General features: G+C 61.2%; 1 protein-coding gene across 1 annotated transcript in view; it reads right to left on the bottom strand.

Moving 5' to 3' along the window:
• Positions 1-14794, bottom strand: part of SRCAP (Snf2 related CREBBP activator protein) — a 79706-nt gene extending 64912 nt beyond the window's left edge. Inside the window, exons 1-6 of the mRNA XM_054053019.1 lie at positions 14632-14794; positions 10484-10553; positions 8125-8276; positions 6093-6278; positions 3683-3868; positions 2124-2264 (exon numbers count right to left, since the gene is read on the bottom strand). Of these exons, the coding sequence (XP_053908994.1) occupies positions 2124-2264; positions 3683-3868; positions 6093-6263 (498 nt within the window). The 5' untranslated portion in view covers positions 6264-6278; positions 8125-8276; positions 10484-10553; positions 14632-14794. The remainder of the gene's footprint in view (positions 1-2123; positions 2265-3682; positions 3869-6092; positions 6279-8124; positions 8277-10483; positions 10554-14631) is intronic.
• Between the last annotated feature and the right edge of the window lie 1570 nt (positions 14795-16364).

Consider the following 16364-nt stretch of genomic DNA (forward strand, 5'->3'; position numbering starts at 1 on the left):
CCAGGGGCCACCAAATCCCACCCACGGCCATCAAATCGCACTTGGAAGCCATCAAATCCCACCCGGGGGCCACCAAATCCCACCCAGGGGCCACCAAATCCCACCCAGGGGCCACCAAATCCCACCCACGGCCACCAAATCGCACCCGGGGGCCACCAAATCCCACCCACGGCCACCAAATCCCACCCGGGGGCCACCAAATCTCACCCACGGCCATCAAATTCCACCCACGGCCATCAAATCCCACCCAGGGGCCACCAAATCCCACCCACGGCCATCAAATTGCACTTGGAGGCCATCAAATCCCACCCAGGGGCCACCAAAATGCACCCATGGTCATCAAATGGCACTTAGGGGCCACCAAATATCAACTGTGGCCACCAAATCGCACTTGGGGGCCACCAAATCCCACCCATGGCCATCAAATCCCACCCACTGTCATCAAATCCCACCCAGGGGCCACCAAATCCCACCCACGGCCACCAAATCCCACCCAGGGGCCACCAAAATGCACCCATGGTCATCAAATGGCACTTAGGGGCCACCAAATCGCACTTAGGGGCCACCAAATTGCACCCAGGGGCCACCAAATCGCACTTGAAGACCACCAAATCCCACCCACGGCCACCAAATCGCACTTGGGGGCCACCAAATCACACTGGGGGCCACCAAATTGCCCTTGGAGGCCACCAAATTGCACCCACAGCCACCAAATCGCATTAAGGGGCCACCAAATATGAATTGTGGCCACCAAATCCCACTCGGGGGCCACCAAATTGCACCAGATGGCCACTAAATGGTACTCAAGGGCCACCAAACCCCCTCTGAGGCCACCGAATGGCCAATGGCGATGGCCAAGAGTCACCCAATGGCCACCATGGGCCACCAAGAGCCACCCAATGGCCACCAGGAGCCACCCAATGGCCACCAAGAGTCATCCAATGGCCACGAATGTCTAACGGCGATGGCCAAAAGTCACCCAACGGCCACCATGGGCCACCAAGAGCCACCCAAGGGCCACCAGGAGCCACCAAGGGCCACCAGTGACCACTGAATGGCCAACGGTGATGGCCAAAAGTCACCCAACGACCAACGGCGATGGCCAAATGTCACCCAACGGCCACCATGGGCCACCAAGAGCCACCCAATGGCCACCAGGAGTCATCCAATGGCCACGAATGGCCAACGGCGATGGCCAAGAGTCACCCAATGGCCACCAGGAGCCACCAAATGGCCACCAGGAGCCACCCAAGGGCCACCAAGAGCCACCAAATAGCCAACGGTGACGGCCAAGAGTCACCCAACAGCCACCATGGGCCACCAAGAGCCACCCAATGGCCACCATGGGCCACCAGTGGCCACCAAATGACCAACGGCGATGGCCAAGAGTCACCCAATGGCCACCATGGGCCACCATGGGCCACCCAATGGCCACCAGGAGTCACCCAATGGCCACCAGGAGCCACCCAATGGCCACCAGTGGCCACCCAAGGGCCACCAAGAGTCATCCAATGGCCACCAGGAGCCACCCAAGGGCCACCATGGGCCACCCAAGGGCCACAAGGAGCCACTGAATGACCAATGGTGATGGCCAAGACTCACCCAATGGCCACCATGGGCCACCAAGAGCCACCCAACGGCCACCAGGAGCCACCAATGGCCACCATGGGCCACCAGGAGCCACCCAAGGGCCAACAGTGATGGCCAAGAGTCACCCAATGGCCACCATGGGCCACCAAGAGCCACCCAATGGCCACCAGGAGCCACCAATGGCCACCATGGGCCACCAAGAGCCACCCAAGGGCCACCAGGAGTCATCCAAGGGCCACCAAGAGCCACCAAGAGCCACCCAATGGCCACCAGGAGCCACCAAGGGCCACCATGGGCCACCCAATGGCCACCAGGAGCCACCCAAGGGCCACCAGGAGCCACTGAATGGCCAACAGCGATGGCCAAGAGTCACCCAACGGCCACCATGGGCCACCAGGAGCCACCCAATGGCCACCAGGAGTCATCCAATGGCCACCAGGAGCCACTGAATGACCAATGGTGATGGCCAAGAGTCACCCAACGGCCACCATGGGCCACCAGGAGCCACCCAGTGGCCCCCGAAGGGCGCTGACCTTCTCGACGTTGCTCCAGAACTGTTTGACCTCCTTGGCGATGGCGGCGGCCACGCGGCGCAGCTTGGCCTGCTCCTCCCGCTTGGCCCTCTCCTCCTTCTGCCGCTGCTCCTCGTGGTGACGCATCACCATCCGCACCACCTGCGCGGGACACCGAACCCCTCAGAACCCACCCAGAGGCCACCACGGCTCCTCCAAACCCCGCCCAGATGCCACCACAGCTCCTCCAAACCCCTCCCAGATGCCACCAGAGCTTCTCCAGAGGGAAAAAGCTCTTCCAAACCCCTCCCAGATGCCATCAGAGCTTCTCCAGGTGGAAAAACCTCTTCCAAACCCCCTCCAGATGCCACCAGAGCTTCTCCAAACCCCTCCCAGATGCCACCAGAGCTTCTCCAGGTGGGAAAAAGCTCTTCCAAACCCCTCCCAGATGCCACCAGAGCTTCTCCAGGTGGAAAAACCTCTTCCAAACCCCTCCCAGATGCCACCAGAGCTTCTCCAGAAGGGAAAAAGCTCTTCCAAACCCCTCCCAGATGCCACCAGAGCTTCTCCAAACCCCTCCCAGATGCCACCAGAGCTTCTCCAAACCCCTCCCAGATGCCACCAGAGCTTCTCCAAACCCCTCCCAGATACCACCAGAGCTTCTCCAAACCCCTCCCAGATACCACCAGAGCTTCTCCAGAAGGAAAAAGCTCTTCCAAACCCCTCCCAGATGCCACCAGAGCTTCTCCAAACCCCTCCCAGATGCCACCAGAGCTTCTCCAAACCCCTCCCAGATACCACCAGAGCTTCTCCAGGTGGAAAAACCTCTTCCAAACCCCTCCCAGATGCCACCAGAGCTTCTCCAGAAGGGAAAAAGCTCTTCCAAACCCCTCCCAGATGCCACCAGAGCTTCTCCAAACCCCTCCCAGATGCCACCAGAGCTTCTCCAGATGGAAAAAGCTCTTCCAAACCCCTCCCAGATGCCACCAGAGCTGCTCCAGATGGAAAAAGCTCTTCCAAACCCCTCCCAGATGCCACCAGAGCTTCTCCAGAGGGAAAAAGCTCTTCCAAACCCCTCCCAGATGCCACCAGAGCTTCTCCAAACCCCTCCCAGATGCCACCAGAGCTTCTCCGGGTGGAAAAAAGCTCTTCCACACCCCTCCCAGATGCCACCAGAGCTTCTCCAAACCCCTCCCAGATGCCACCAGAGCTTCTCCAGAGGAAAAAAGCTCTTCCAAACCCCCTCCAGATGCCACCAGAGCTTCTCCAGGTGGAAAAAGCTCTTCCAAACCCCTCCCAGATGCCACCAGAGCTTCTCCAAACCCCTCCCAGATACCACCAGAGGTTCTCTGGGTGGACAAAGCTCACACAAACCCCTCCCAGATGCCACCAGAGCACCTCTAAAGCCCTCCCAGATGCCACCAGAGCACCTCCAAACCCCTCCCAGATGCCACCAGAGCTCTTCCAAACCCCTCCCAGATGCCACCAGAGCACCTCTAAAGCCCTCCCAGATGCCACCAGAGGTTCTCCGGGTGGAAATAGGTGTCGGGAACCCTTGGGAGATGGCGGCGAGGTCCCACCTTGCGCGCGACGCCCCTCTTCCAGCGGCGCTCCTGGGCGAAGTCGGCGGCGAGCCACTGCATCTCCTCGCAGAGGTAGTCCCAGTGCACCTTGGGACGCGTCGGCTCGGGGACTTTGGGAAGGCGGCGTAGGGACCAAAAGCCTTCGCGCTTCATCTCCGCCACCCGGTGCTCCACCTCCGCCTCCTGCGGGCACACGCGGAGCCGCGTCAATGGGCCAAACGGCCACCAAATGGCAGCCAGCGGCCACCAAATGGCAGCCAATGGCAGCCAATGGGCACCAAATGGTAGCCAAGGGCCACCAAATGGCAACCAATGGCATCTAATGGCCACCAAATGGCACCCAATGGCATCTAATGGTCACCAAATGGCAGCCAATGGCATCTAATGGTCACCAAATGGCAGCCAATGGCATCTAATGGTCACCAAATGTCACCCAATGGCCACCAAATGTCACCCAATGTCATCTAATGGCCACTAAATGGCATCCAATGGCATCCAATGGCCACCAAATGGCACCCAATGGCCACCAAACGTCATCCAATGGCCACCAAATGGCATCCAGTGGCATCTAATGGTCACCCAATGGCCACCAAATGTCACCCAATTTCATCTAATGGCCACCAAATGTCATCCAGTGTCATCTAATGGTCACCCAATGGCCACCAAATGGCATCCAACGTCATCTAATGGTCACCAAATGGCACCAAATGGCACCCAATGGCCACCAAATGTCATCCAAAATCACCCAATGGTCACCAAATGGCACTCAACGTCATCTAATGGCCACCAAATGGCATCCAATGGCCACCAAATGGCCACCAAATGTCATCCAATGGCCACCAAATGTCATCCAATGTCACCCAATGGTCACCAAATGTCATCCAATGGCATCCAATGGTCACCAAATGTCATCCAATGTCATCTAATGGCCACCAAATGTCATCCAATGTCATCTAATGGCCACCAAATGTCATCCAGCATCACCCAATGGCCACCAAATGTCACTCAATGGCCACCAAATATCATTCAGTGTCACCCAATGGCCACCAAATGTCACCCAATGTCATCTAATGGCCACCAAATGGCACCCAATGGCCACCAAATGTCATCCAATGTCACCCAATGGTCACCAAATGGCAGCCAGCGGCCACCAAATGTCACCCAATGGCATCTAATGGTCACCAAATGGCATCCAATGTCATCTAATGGCCACCAAATGGCATCCAATGTCATCCAATGGTCACCAAATGGCATCCAATGTCATCTAATGGCCACCAAACGTCATCCAATGTCATCTAATGGCCACCAAATGTCACCCAATGGCGACCAAATGTCATCCAATGTCATCCAATGGCCACCAAATGGCATCCAATGTCATCTAATGGCGACCAAATGTCACCCAATGGCCACCAAATGTCACCCAATGTCATCCAATGTCATCTAATGGCCACCAAACGTCATCCAATGTCATCTAATGGCCACCAAATGTCACCCAATGGCCACCAAATGTCACCCAATGTCATCTAATGGCCACCAAATGGCATCCAATGTCATCTAATGGTCACCAAATGGCATCCAACGTCATCTAATGGCCATCAAATGGCATCCAATGTCACTCAATGGCCACCAAATGTCACCCAAAGTCATCTAATGGTTACCAAATGGCATCCAATGGCCACCAAATGTCATCCAATGTCACCCAATGGCCACTAAATACCATCCACTGTTGCCCAATGGCCACCAAATGTCACCCAATGGCCACCAAACATCACCCAATGGCCACCAAATGTTATTCAGTGTCACCCAGTGGCCACCAACTGTCCCCCAAAGGCCACCAACTGTCCCCAAGTGCCTAAATCCCCCCCCGAGTGCCGCTATGGGGCTGAACCCCCCCAAAATCCCCCCTAAACCCCCACTATGGGGCTGAACCCCCCCCTTAATCCCCCCAAACCGCTGCTATGGGGCTGAACCCCCCCAAAATCCCCCCTAAACCCCCACTATGGGGCTGAACCCCCCCCTTAATCCCCCCAAACCGCTGCTATGGGGCTGAACCCCCCCAAAATCCCCCCCAAACCACCGCTATGGGGCTGAACCCCCCCAAAATCCCCCCCAAACCGCCGCTATGGGGCTGAACCCCCCCCTAAATGCCCCCCAAGTGCCGCTATGGGGCTGAATCCCCACCCAAATCCCCCCCAAACGCCGCTATGGGGCTGAATCCCCACCCAAATCCCCCCCAAAACGCCGCTATGGGGCTGAACCCCCCCCAAAATCCCCCCCCAAACCCCCCCAAATGCCGTTATGGGACTGAACCCCCCCTAAATCCCCCCCAAAACACCGCTATGGGGCTGAACCCCCCCCAAAATCCCCCCCAAACCGCCGCTATGGGGCCGAGGGGGGGGTTCCTTACGTGCTTGGCCTGTTCGGCGATCTCGGCGTGGGTCTTATCCCACAAACTTGGGGGTTCCGGGGGTCCGGGGGGGCCATCGGGCCGAGGGGGACCGGCGGGTGACGACGCGGGAGGGGAAACGCTGCCGGGGGAGCCCGAAGAGGCCGGAGACACCGGGCTGCTGCCCGTCATTCTGCCCGGGGGGAGCTGCGGGGGACAAACGGGGGTCACGAGGGCGTTTGGGGGGGCAGGAGGGCGTTTGGGGGGGTCAGGAGGGCATTTGGGGGGGACACGGGGGGCCAGGAGGGGTTTGGTGGGGGACATAGGGGGTCAGGAGGGCATTTGGGGGGACAGGAGGGCATTTGGGGGGGACAAAGGGGGGTCAGGAGGGCATTTGGGGGGGCAGTAGGGCATTTGGGGGGGACAAAGGGAGGTCAGGAGGGCATTTGGGGGGGCAGGAGGGCATTTGGGGGGGACACGGGGGGACAGGAGGGCATTTGGGGGGGACAGGAGGGCATTTTGAGGGGAAACAGGGTGGCAGGAAGGCATTTGGGGGGGACATGGGGAGTCAGGAGGGCATTTGGGGGGGTCAGGAGGGCATTTGGGGGGGACACGGGGGGTCAGGAGGGCTTTTTGGGGGGTCAGGAGGGCATTTGGGGGGGTCAGGAGGGATCAGGAGGGCATTTTGGGGGGGACAGAAAGGGTTTGAGAGGGGTTTGGGGGGGTCAGGAGGGCATTTGGGGGGGACACGGGGGGCCAGGAGGGGTTTGGTGGGGGACATGGGGGGTCAGGAGGGCATTTGGGGGGACAGGAGGGCATTTGGGGGGGACATGGGGGGTCAGGAGGGCATTTGGGGGGGACAAAGGGGGGTCAGGAGGGCATTTGGGAGGGCAGGAGGGCATTTGGGGGGGACACGGGGGGTCAGAAGAGCATTTGAGGGGGACAGGAGGGCATTTGGGGGGGACACGGGGGGTCAGGAGGGCATTTGGGAGGGCAGGAGGGCATTTGGGGGGGACACGGGGGGTCAGAAGAGCATTTGAGGGGGTCAGGAAGGGTTTGAGAGGGGTCTGGGGGGGGACATGGGGGGTCAGGAGGGCATTTGGGGGGGACACGGGGGGTCAGGAGGGCATTTGGGGGGACAGGAGGGCATTTGGGGGGGACACGGGGGGTCAGGAGGGCATTTGGGGGGACAGGAGGGCATTTGGGGGGGGACACGGGGGGTCAGGAGGGCATTTGGGGGGGCCAGGAGGGCATTTGGGGGGGACATGGGGGGTCAGGAGGGCATTTGGGGGGGACAGAAAGGGTTTGAGAGGGGTTTGGGGGGGACACGGGGGGTCAGGAGGGCATTTCGGGGGGACAAAGGGGGGTCAGGAGGGCATTTGGGGGGGACAGGAGAACATTTTGGGGGTCCAGGAGGACATTTTGGGGTTCAGGAGAGCGTTTGAGGGGACCAGGAGGGCATTTTGGGGGTTCAGGAGGGCATTTTGGGGGGTCAAGGAGGGCATTTTGGGGTTCAGGAGGGCATTTTGGGGTTCAGAAAGACATTATGGGGGGTCAGGAGAACATTTTCAGGGGGAACCCCAAAAATAGGGGTGTAACGATAGGGGGGGATCCCTTTTGGGGGGTCTTTTTAGGGGTGCAATGATGGGGAGAGCTCCAAATTTGGGGGGGAACCCCAAAAATAGGGGTGTAATGATGGGAGGGACCCCTTTTGGGGGGTCTTTTTGGGGGTGCTATGAAGGGGAGAACCCCGAAATAAGGGGGTGAACCCCAAAAATAGGGGATCCCTTTAAGGGGGTCCCTTTCGGGGGAGTCTTTTTGGGGGTGCAATGATGAAGAGAGCTCCAAATTTAGGGGGGGAACCCCAAAAATAGGGGTGAAACGATGGGGGGATCCCTTTTGGGGGGTCTTTTTGAGGGTGAAATGAAGGGGGGGACCCCAAAATAAGGGGGGACCCCCAAAATAAGAGGGGAACCCCCAAAATAAGAGGATTTCTTGGGGGGGGAGGAGAAAAAGGGGGTGTGAGGTGGGATTTTTTTGGGGTGCCCCTCACCTGTGGGTGCAGCGTTGGGTGAGACGATATTGGGGGGCCGGGGGGGACCCCGAAACCTCCCTGTTGCCCCAAAGGCTGCTGGGAAGGGGGGGCCTCATCCTGCGCCGGCGGCCGTCGCCCCGAATTCTCGTCCAGTTCCTGAGTTCCGGCGCCTACGGAAGAGAGGAGCACCCATGGGTGCTATTGGGGGGCACCCCAAAAACAAAGGGGGGGCCCACAGCACCCTAAGGTGGCGCTGAGCACCCCCAAAAGCACCCAAAGGGGTTGGGACCCCCCCAAAAAGGACCCAAAAGGGTTGGGACCCCCCTAAAAGCACCCAAAGGGGGTGCGGACGCCATCTTGGGGGCACCCATGGGGGCTGAGGGGGGCACCCCAAAAACAAAGGGGGGCCCACAGCACCCTAAGGTGGTGCTGAGCACCCCCAAAGGGGTTGGGACCCCCCAAAAAGGACCCAAAGGGGTTGGGATCCCCCTAAAAGGACCCAAAGGGGGTGCGGACGCCAACTTGAGGGCACCCATGGGTGCTGAGAGGGGCACCCCAAAAAAAAGGGGGGCCCACAACACCCTAAGGTGGCGCTGAGCACCCCCAAAAGCACCCAAAGGGGTTGGGACCCCCCCCAAAAAGGACCCAAAAGGGTTGGGACCCCCCTAAAAGCACCCAAAGGGGGTGCGGACGCCATCTTGGGGGCACCCATGGGTGCTGAGGGGGGCACCCCGAAAAAAAAGGGGGACCCACAGCACCCTAAGGTGGCGCTGAGCACCCCCAAAAGCACCCAAAGGGGTTGGGACCCCCCTAAAAGCACCCAAAGGGGTTGTGGATGCCATCTTGAGGGCACCCATGGGTGCTGATGGGGGCACCCCGAAAAAAAAGGGGGGGCCCACAGCGCCCTAAGGTGGCGCTGAGCACCCCCAAAAGCACCCAAAGGGGTTGGGACCCCCCCAAAAAGGACCCAAAGGGGTTGGGATCCCCCTAAAAGGACCCAAAGGGGGTGCGGACGCCATCTTGGGGGCACCCATGGGGGCTATGGGGGGCACCCCAAAAAAAAAGGGGGGCCCACAGCACCCTAAGGTGGCGCTGAGCACCCCCAAAGTGGTTGGGACCCCCCAAAAAAAGAACCCAAAGGGGTTGGGACCGCCCTAAAAGGACCCAAAGGGGGTGCGGACGCCATCTTGGGGGCACCCATGGGTGCTGAGGGGGGCACCCCAAAAAAAAAGGGGGACCCACAGCACCCTAAGGTGGCGCTGAGCACTCCCAAAAGCACCGAAAGGGGTTGGGACCCCCCTAAAAGGACCCAAAGGGGGTGCGGATGCCATCTTGGGGGCACCCATGGGTGCTGTTGGGGGGCACCCCAAAAAAAAAGGGGGGCCCACAGCACCCTAAGGTGGCGCTGAGCACCCCCAAAAGCACCCAAAGGGGTTGAGACCCCCCAAAAAAGGACCCAAAGGGGTTGGGACCCCCCTAAAAGGACCCAAAGGGGGTGCGGACGCCATCTTGGGGGCACCCATAGGTGCTGAGGGGGGCACCCCGAAAAAAAAGGGGGGCCCACAGCACCCTAAGGTGGCGCTGAGCACCCCCAAAGTGGTTGGGACCCCCCTAAAAGCACCCAAAGGGGTTGTGGATGCCATCTTGAGGGCACCCATGGGTGCTATTGGGGGGCACCTCAAAAAAAAGGGGGGCCCACAGCACCCTAAGGCGGCGCTGAGCACCCCCAAAAGCACCCAAAGGGATTGGGACCCCCCAAAAAGGACCCAAAGGGGTTGGGACCCCCCTAAAAGGACCCAAAGGGGGTGCGGACGCCATTTTGGGGGCACCCATGGGTGCTGAGGGGGGCACCCCAAAAAAAAAGGGGGGCCCACAGCGCCCTAAGGTGGCGCTGAGCACCCCCAAAAGCACCCAAAGGGGTTATGATCCCCCCAAAAAAGCACCCATGGGTGCTCCCAGTCCCCCCCCAGTGCTCCCAGTCCCCCCCCAGCACCCATGGGTGCTCCCAGCCCCCCGTCCCCCAGCACCCATGGGTGCTCCCAGCTCACTCCCCAGTGCTCCCAGTCCCCCCCCAGCACCCATGGGTGCTCCCAGCTCACTCCCCAGTGCTCCCAGTCCCCCCCCAGCCCCCATGGGTGCTCCCAGCCCCCCGTCCCCCAGCACCCATGGGTGCTCCCAGCTCACTCCCCAGTGCTCCCAGTCCCCCCCCAGCACCCATGGGTGCTCCCAGCTCACTCCCCAGTGCTCCCAGTCCCCCCCCCAGCACCCATGGGTGCTCCCAGTCCCCCCCAGTGCTCCCAGCCCTCCCTCCCCCAGCCCCCATGGGTGCTCCCAGCCCTCCCTCCCCCAGCACCCATGGGTGCTGCCGGGGTCCCACCTGTGTGCGCGGGGCCCTCCTCCTCCTCCTCACACTCCACTTCCACGGTGTCGGTGACGCGGGGGGGGTCCTGCACGACACCCCAAAAGTGGGTGCTGAGACCCAAAAGTGGGTGCTGAGACCCCAAAAGTGGGTGCTGAGACCCACAAATGGGTGCTGAGACCCCAAAAATGAGCACAGAGACCCCAAAAATGGGTGCTTGATCCCCACCTATGGGTGCTAAGACACAAAAGTGGGCGCTGAGAGCCCAAAAGTGGGTGCTTGACCCCCACCCATGGGTGCTGAGCCCCAAAAGTGGGTGCTGAGACCCCAAAAGTGGGTGCTGAGACCCCAAAAATGAGCACAGAGACCCCAAAAATGGGTGCTTGATCCCCACCTATGGGTGCTAAGACACAAAAGTGGGCGCTGAGAGCCCAAAAGTGGGTGCTTGACCCCCACCCATGGGTGCTGAGCCCCAAAAGTGGGTGCTGAGACCCCAAAAGTGGGTGCTGAGACCCCCACCCATGGGTGCTGAGCCCCAAAAGTGGGTGCTAAGACACAAAAGTGGGAGCTGAGCCCCCAAAAGTGAGTGCTGAGACCCCAAAAGGTGGGCGCTGAGACCCCAAAAATGAGCGCAGAGACCCCAAAAATGAGCGCAGAGACCCCAAAAGTGGGCGCTGAGCCCCAAAAGTGGGTGCTGAGCCCCAAAAGTGGGTGCTGAGCCCCCAAAAATGAGTGCCTGACCCCCACCCACAGGTACTGAGACCCCAAAGTGGGCGCTGAGACCCCAAAATGAGTGCCTGACCCCCACCCATGGGTGCTGAGCCCCAAAAATGGGTGCTGACACCCCAAAAGTGGGCGCTGAGACCCCAAAAATGAGCACTGAGACCCCAAAAGTGGGTGCTTGACCCCCACCCATGGGTGCTAAGCCCCAAAAGCGGGTGCTAAGACACAAAAGTGGGTGCTGAGCCCCAAAAGTGGGTGCTGAGACCCCAAAAGTGGGCACTGAGACCCCAAAATGAGTGCCTGACCCCCACCCATGCGTGCTGAGCCCCAAAAGTGGGTGCTGAGACCCCAAAAGTGGGCGCTGAGACCCCAAAATGAGTGCCTGACCCCCACCTATGGGTGCTGATCCCCACCCATGGGTGCTGAAGCCCATAAGTGGGTGCTGACACCCACAAATGGGCGCTGAGACCCCAAAAATGAGCACAGAGACCCCAAAAATGGGCGCTCGACCCCCACCTATGGGTGCTGAGACCCAAAAGTGGGTGCTGAGACCCACAAATGAGCACTGAGCCCCCAAAAGTGGGTGCTGAGACCCCAAAAGTGGGCGCTGAGCCCCCAAAAGTGGGCGCTTGACCCCCATCCATGGGTGCTGAGCCCCCAAAAGTGGGTGCTGAGCCCCCAAAAGTGGGCGCTTGACCCCCACCCATGGGTGCTGAGACCCCAAAAGTGGGTGCTGAGACCCATAGCGCCCCCTCCTCTCCCCATAGATCCCCCCAAACCTCTGCCCCATAGAGACCCCACACACCTCTGCCCCATAGATCCCCCCAAATCTCTGCCCCATAGAGACCCCCACAACCTCTGCCCCATAGAGAGAGACCCCCCACACCTCTGCCCCATAGAGATCCCCCAAACCTCCGCCCCATAGATCCCAAGCCCCTGCCCCACACAGACCCCCCCCTCACCCCACAACTCTGCCCCATAGAGACCCCACTCACCCCATAGAAAACCCCCCCCGTCGCCCCACAGCCATTCCATTGCCCCACAGGGCCCCTCTCACCCCATAGAGACCCCCCCCTCGCCCCACAGACAACCCCTCTGCCCCATAGAGACCCCTCCTCACCTCACAGCCGTTCCATCACCCCACACCGCCCCATAGAGACCTTCTCTGGCCCCATAGAGACCCCCACAGCCATTCCATCACCCCACAGGACCCCTCTCACCCCATAGAGACCCCCTCTCACCCCATAGAGAACCCCCCTCGCCCCACAGCCATTCCATCACCCCACAGGGCCCCTCTCACCCCACAGAGACCCCCCTTCGCCCCACAGAGACCCCCCTTCGCCCCACAGACAACCCCTCTCACCCCATAGAGACCCCTCCTCACCCCACAGCCATTCCATCGCCCCACAGGGCCCCTCTCGCCCCATAGAGGCCTCCTCTCGCCCCACAGCCATTCCATCGCCCCACAGGGCCCCTCTCGCCCCATAGAGGCCTCCTCTCGCCTCACAGCCATTCCATCACCCCACACCGCCCCACAGAAACCCCCTTTGGCCCCACAGACCCCCTCCTCACCCCACAACCATTCCATCACCCCACAGGGCCCCTCTCGCCCCATAGAGACCCCCTTTCGCCCCATAGAGCCCCCTCTCGCCCCATAGCGATTCCATCACCCCACACTGCCCCACAGAGACCCCCTCTGGCCCCACAGACCCTCTCTTCACCCCACAGCCATTCCATCACCCCACAGACAACCCCTCTGGCCCCACAGCCGTTCCAGGCCCCTCCTTGCCCCATAGAGACCCCCCCCTCACCCCATAGCGATTCCATCACCCCACACCGCCCCACGGAGACCCCCTCTGGCCCCATAGAGACCCCCCCCTCGCCCCACAGCCATTCCATCACCCCACAGGGCCCCTCTCGCCCCACAGACAACCCCTCTGGCCCCACAGAGACCTCCTCTGGCCCCATAGAGACCCCCTCTCACCCCACAGCCATTCCATCACCCCACAGGTCCCCCCCCTTGCCCCATAGAGAACCCCTCTCGCCCCATAGAGACCCCCTCTGGCCCCACAGAATCTCTCCTCCCCCCACAGCCATTCCATCACCCCACAGAGACCCCCCCTCGCCCCACAGACAATGTCTCTCACCCCACAGAGACCCCCCTCGCCCCACAGCCATTCCATCACCCCACAGGGCCCCTCTCTCCACATAGAGACCCCCTCTCGCCCCATAGAGACCCCCCCCCCTCACCCCATAGCGATTCCATCACCCCACAGGGCCCCTCTCGCCCTACAGACAACCCCTCTGGCCCCATAGAGACCCCCTCTCACCCCACAGCCATTCCAGGCCCCTCCTTGCCCCATAGAGACCCCCTCTGGCCCCACAGAGACCCCCCTCTGGCCCCACAGCCATTCCAGGCCCCTCCTTGCCCCATAGAGACCCCCTCTGGCCCCACAACCATTCCATCACCCCACAGAGACCCCCTCGCCCCATAGAGACCCCCTCTGGCCCCACAGAGACCCCCCCTCACCCCACAGCCATTCCATCACCCCACAGGTCCCCCCTCACCCCATAGAGACCCCCTCTGGCCCCACAGACCCCCTCCTCACCCCACAGCGCTTCCATCACCCCACATCGCCCCATAGAGACCCCCTCTGGCCCCATAGACACCCTCTCTCACCCCACAACCATTCCATCACCCCACAGGTCCCCCCTCGCCCCATAGAAACCCCCTCTGGCCCCACAGACCCCCTCCTCACCCCACAGCGCTTCCATCACCCCACATCGCCCCATAGAGACCCCCTGTGGCCCCACAGAGACCCCCCCCTCTGGCCCCACAGCCATTCCATCACCCCACAGGTCCCCCCTCGCCCCATAGAGATCCCCTCTGGCCCCATAGAGACCCCCCCCTCGCCCCACAGCGATTCTATCACCCCGTATCGCCCCACAGAGACCCCCTCTGGCCCCATAGAGACCCCCTCTCGCCCCACAACCATTCCAGGCCCCTCCTTGCCCCATAGAGAACCCCTCTGGCCCCACAGCCATTCCATCACCCCACAGGTCCCCCCTCGCCCCATAGAGACCCCCTCCTTGCCCCACAGCGCTTCCATCACCCCACAGAGACCTCTCCTCGCCCCATAGAGACCGCCCTCTCCCCACAGCAATTCCATCACCCCACATCGCCCCATAGAGACCCCCTCCGGCCCCACAGAGACCCCCTCTCACCCCACAGTCATTCCAGGCCCCTCCTTGCCCCATAGAGACCCCGTCTGGCCCCACAGCCATTCCATCACCCCACAGAGACCCCCCCCTCGCCCCACAGACCCCCTCCTCTCCCCACAGCGCTTCCATCACCCCACATCGCCCCATAGAGACCCTCTCCTCACCCCACAGCCATTCCATCCCCCCCAACAGGGCCCCCAATCCCCCCCCTTTCCTCTCACCTGAGCGGCCCCGGCCCACGGCGGGAGCGGCCGGAGGGACCCGTAGAGGCGCCTCCCGCTCCGCCTCCGCCTTCCTTCAACCCCTCGGCGGTGCCGCCGCCATCGGCCGCCGCAAAATGGCCCCCGCCGGTCCCCCCTCCCCCCCCTTCCTTTCCCTTCGCCTCCCGCCGCTCTATAACTCCACACACACACACACACACACACTCACTCACACACACACTCACCCCCCCACCCCCCCCTCCTTCCCGTCCTCCCCGCCCCCCTCCCCCCCCGTCCCGTCTCTCCACGGGGGCTCACGGGAAATGGAGTCCGCGGACACCGAACCCGGCGGCAAAATGGCGTCGGGAGGCGCCGCGCGCGCGGCGGGCGGAGAGGCGGGAAGGCCAAATCTCGCGAGACTTCCTATCTCCCCAAAGGGGAAATCTCGCGAGATTTCGCGCGCCCCGCCTCTCCGCCCCGCCCCTCAGCGAGATCTCGCGAGACTTCCTCAGTCCCATAAGGCAAATCTCGCGAGACTTCGCGCCTCCGCCACCACCCCCACCACTCTCACTCCTTCCCGCCCCTCGGCGAAATCTCGCGAGAATTCGCGCCCCTCCCCGCCTCCCCGTCTTCCCACGAGGCAAATCTCGCGAGACTTCGCTCTGTCCTCCTCTCCCTTCCCTCCCATTAGCGACCTTTCGCCACACTTCGCCCCTCGCCTCCCTTTCCTTCCCGCCCCTCAGCGAGATCTCGCGAGACTTCCCAGCTCAGGCAGAGCAAATCTCGCGAGACTTCGCGCCCGGCCTCCCCCTCCCTCAGAGAGATCTCGCGAGACTTCCTATCCCAGACACTGCGGATCTCGCGAGATTTCGCTCCTCCCCTCTCTGCGAGATCTCGCGAGATTTCGACCTCCCCTTCCCCCGTTTCTCCCGCGTAGCTGAAATCTCGCGAGATTTGACCTCCGAAACCCCTCCGCCCCCTCCCTCGGCCCAAATCTCGCGAGATTTGACCTCCGAAACCTCTCCACCCCCTCCCTCGGCTCAAATCTCGCGAGATTTGACCCCAGAAACCCCTCAATCCCCTCCCCCGACCCAAATCTCGCGAGATTTGACCCCCCCCAACCCTATAGAGTCCCTGGAGACCCCACAGAGACCTGAGAGCCCCTATAGAGACCCCATAGAGACCTTAAAGCCCCTATAGAGGCCCTCTATAGAGCCCACAGAGCCCCTATGGGGACATGAAAGCCCCTATAGGGCCCCGAGAGCCCCTATGGAGCCCCTATAGACCCCACAGAGATCTGAGAGCCCCTATGGAGCCCTTATAGACCCCATAGAGGCCCTATAGAGCCCACAGAGCCCCTATAGAACCCCTACAGACCCTATAGAGACCTAAGAGTCCCTATAGAGACCTGAGAGCCCCTATAGACTTCAGAGCCCCCCCCAGAGCCCCTATAGATTTCAGAGCCCCTATAGAGCCCCTATAGAACCTATAGAGACTCGAGAGCCCCTATAGACCCCACAAAGCCCCTACAGAGCTCCAACAGACCCCATAGAGACCTGAGAGCCCCTATAGAGCCCCTATTGACCCTATAGAGAACTGAGAGCCCCTATAGACCCCTAAGAGCCCCTATAAAGCCCCTATACAACCCCCAGAGCTCCTATTGACCCTATAGAGCCCCTACTGCCCCTATAGAGCCCCTACAGACCCCCTATTAACCCTACAGAGCCCCTATAGAGCCCCTATTGACCCCATAG

This window comes from Cuculus canorus, chromosome 38 (genome assembly GCF_017976375.1).
Source record: "Cuculus canorus isolate bCucCan1 chromosome 38, bCucCan1.pri, whole genome shotgun sequence".
NCBI lineage: Eukaryota > Metazoa > Chordata > Aves > Cuculiformes > Cuculidae > Cuculus > Cuculus canorus.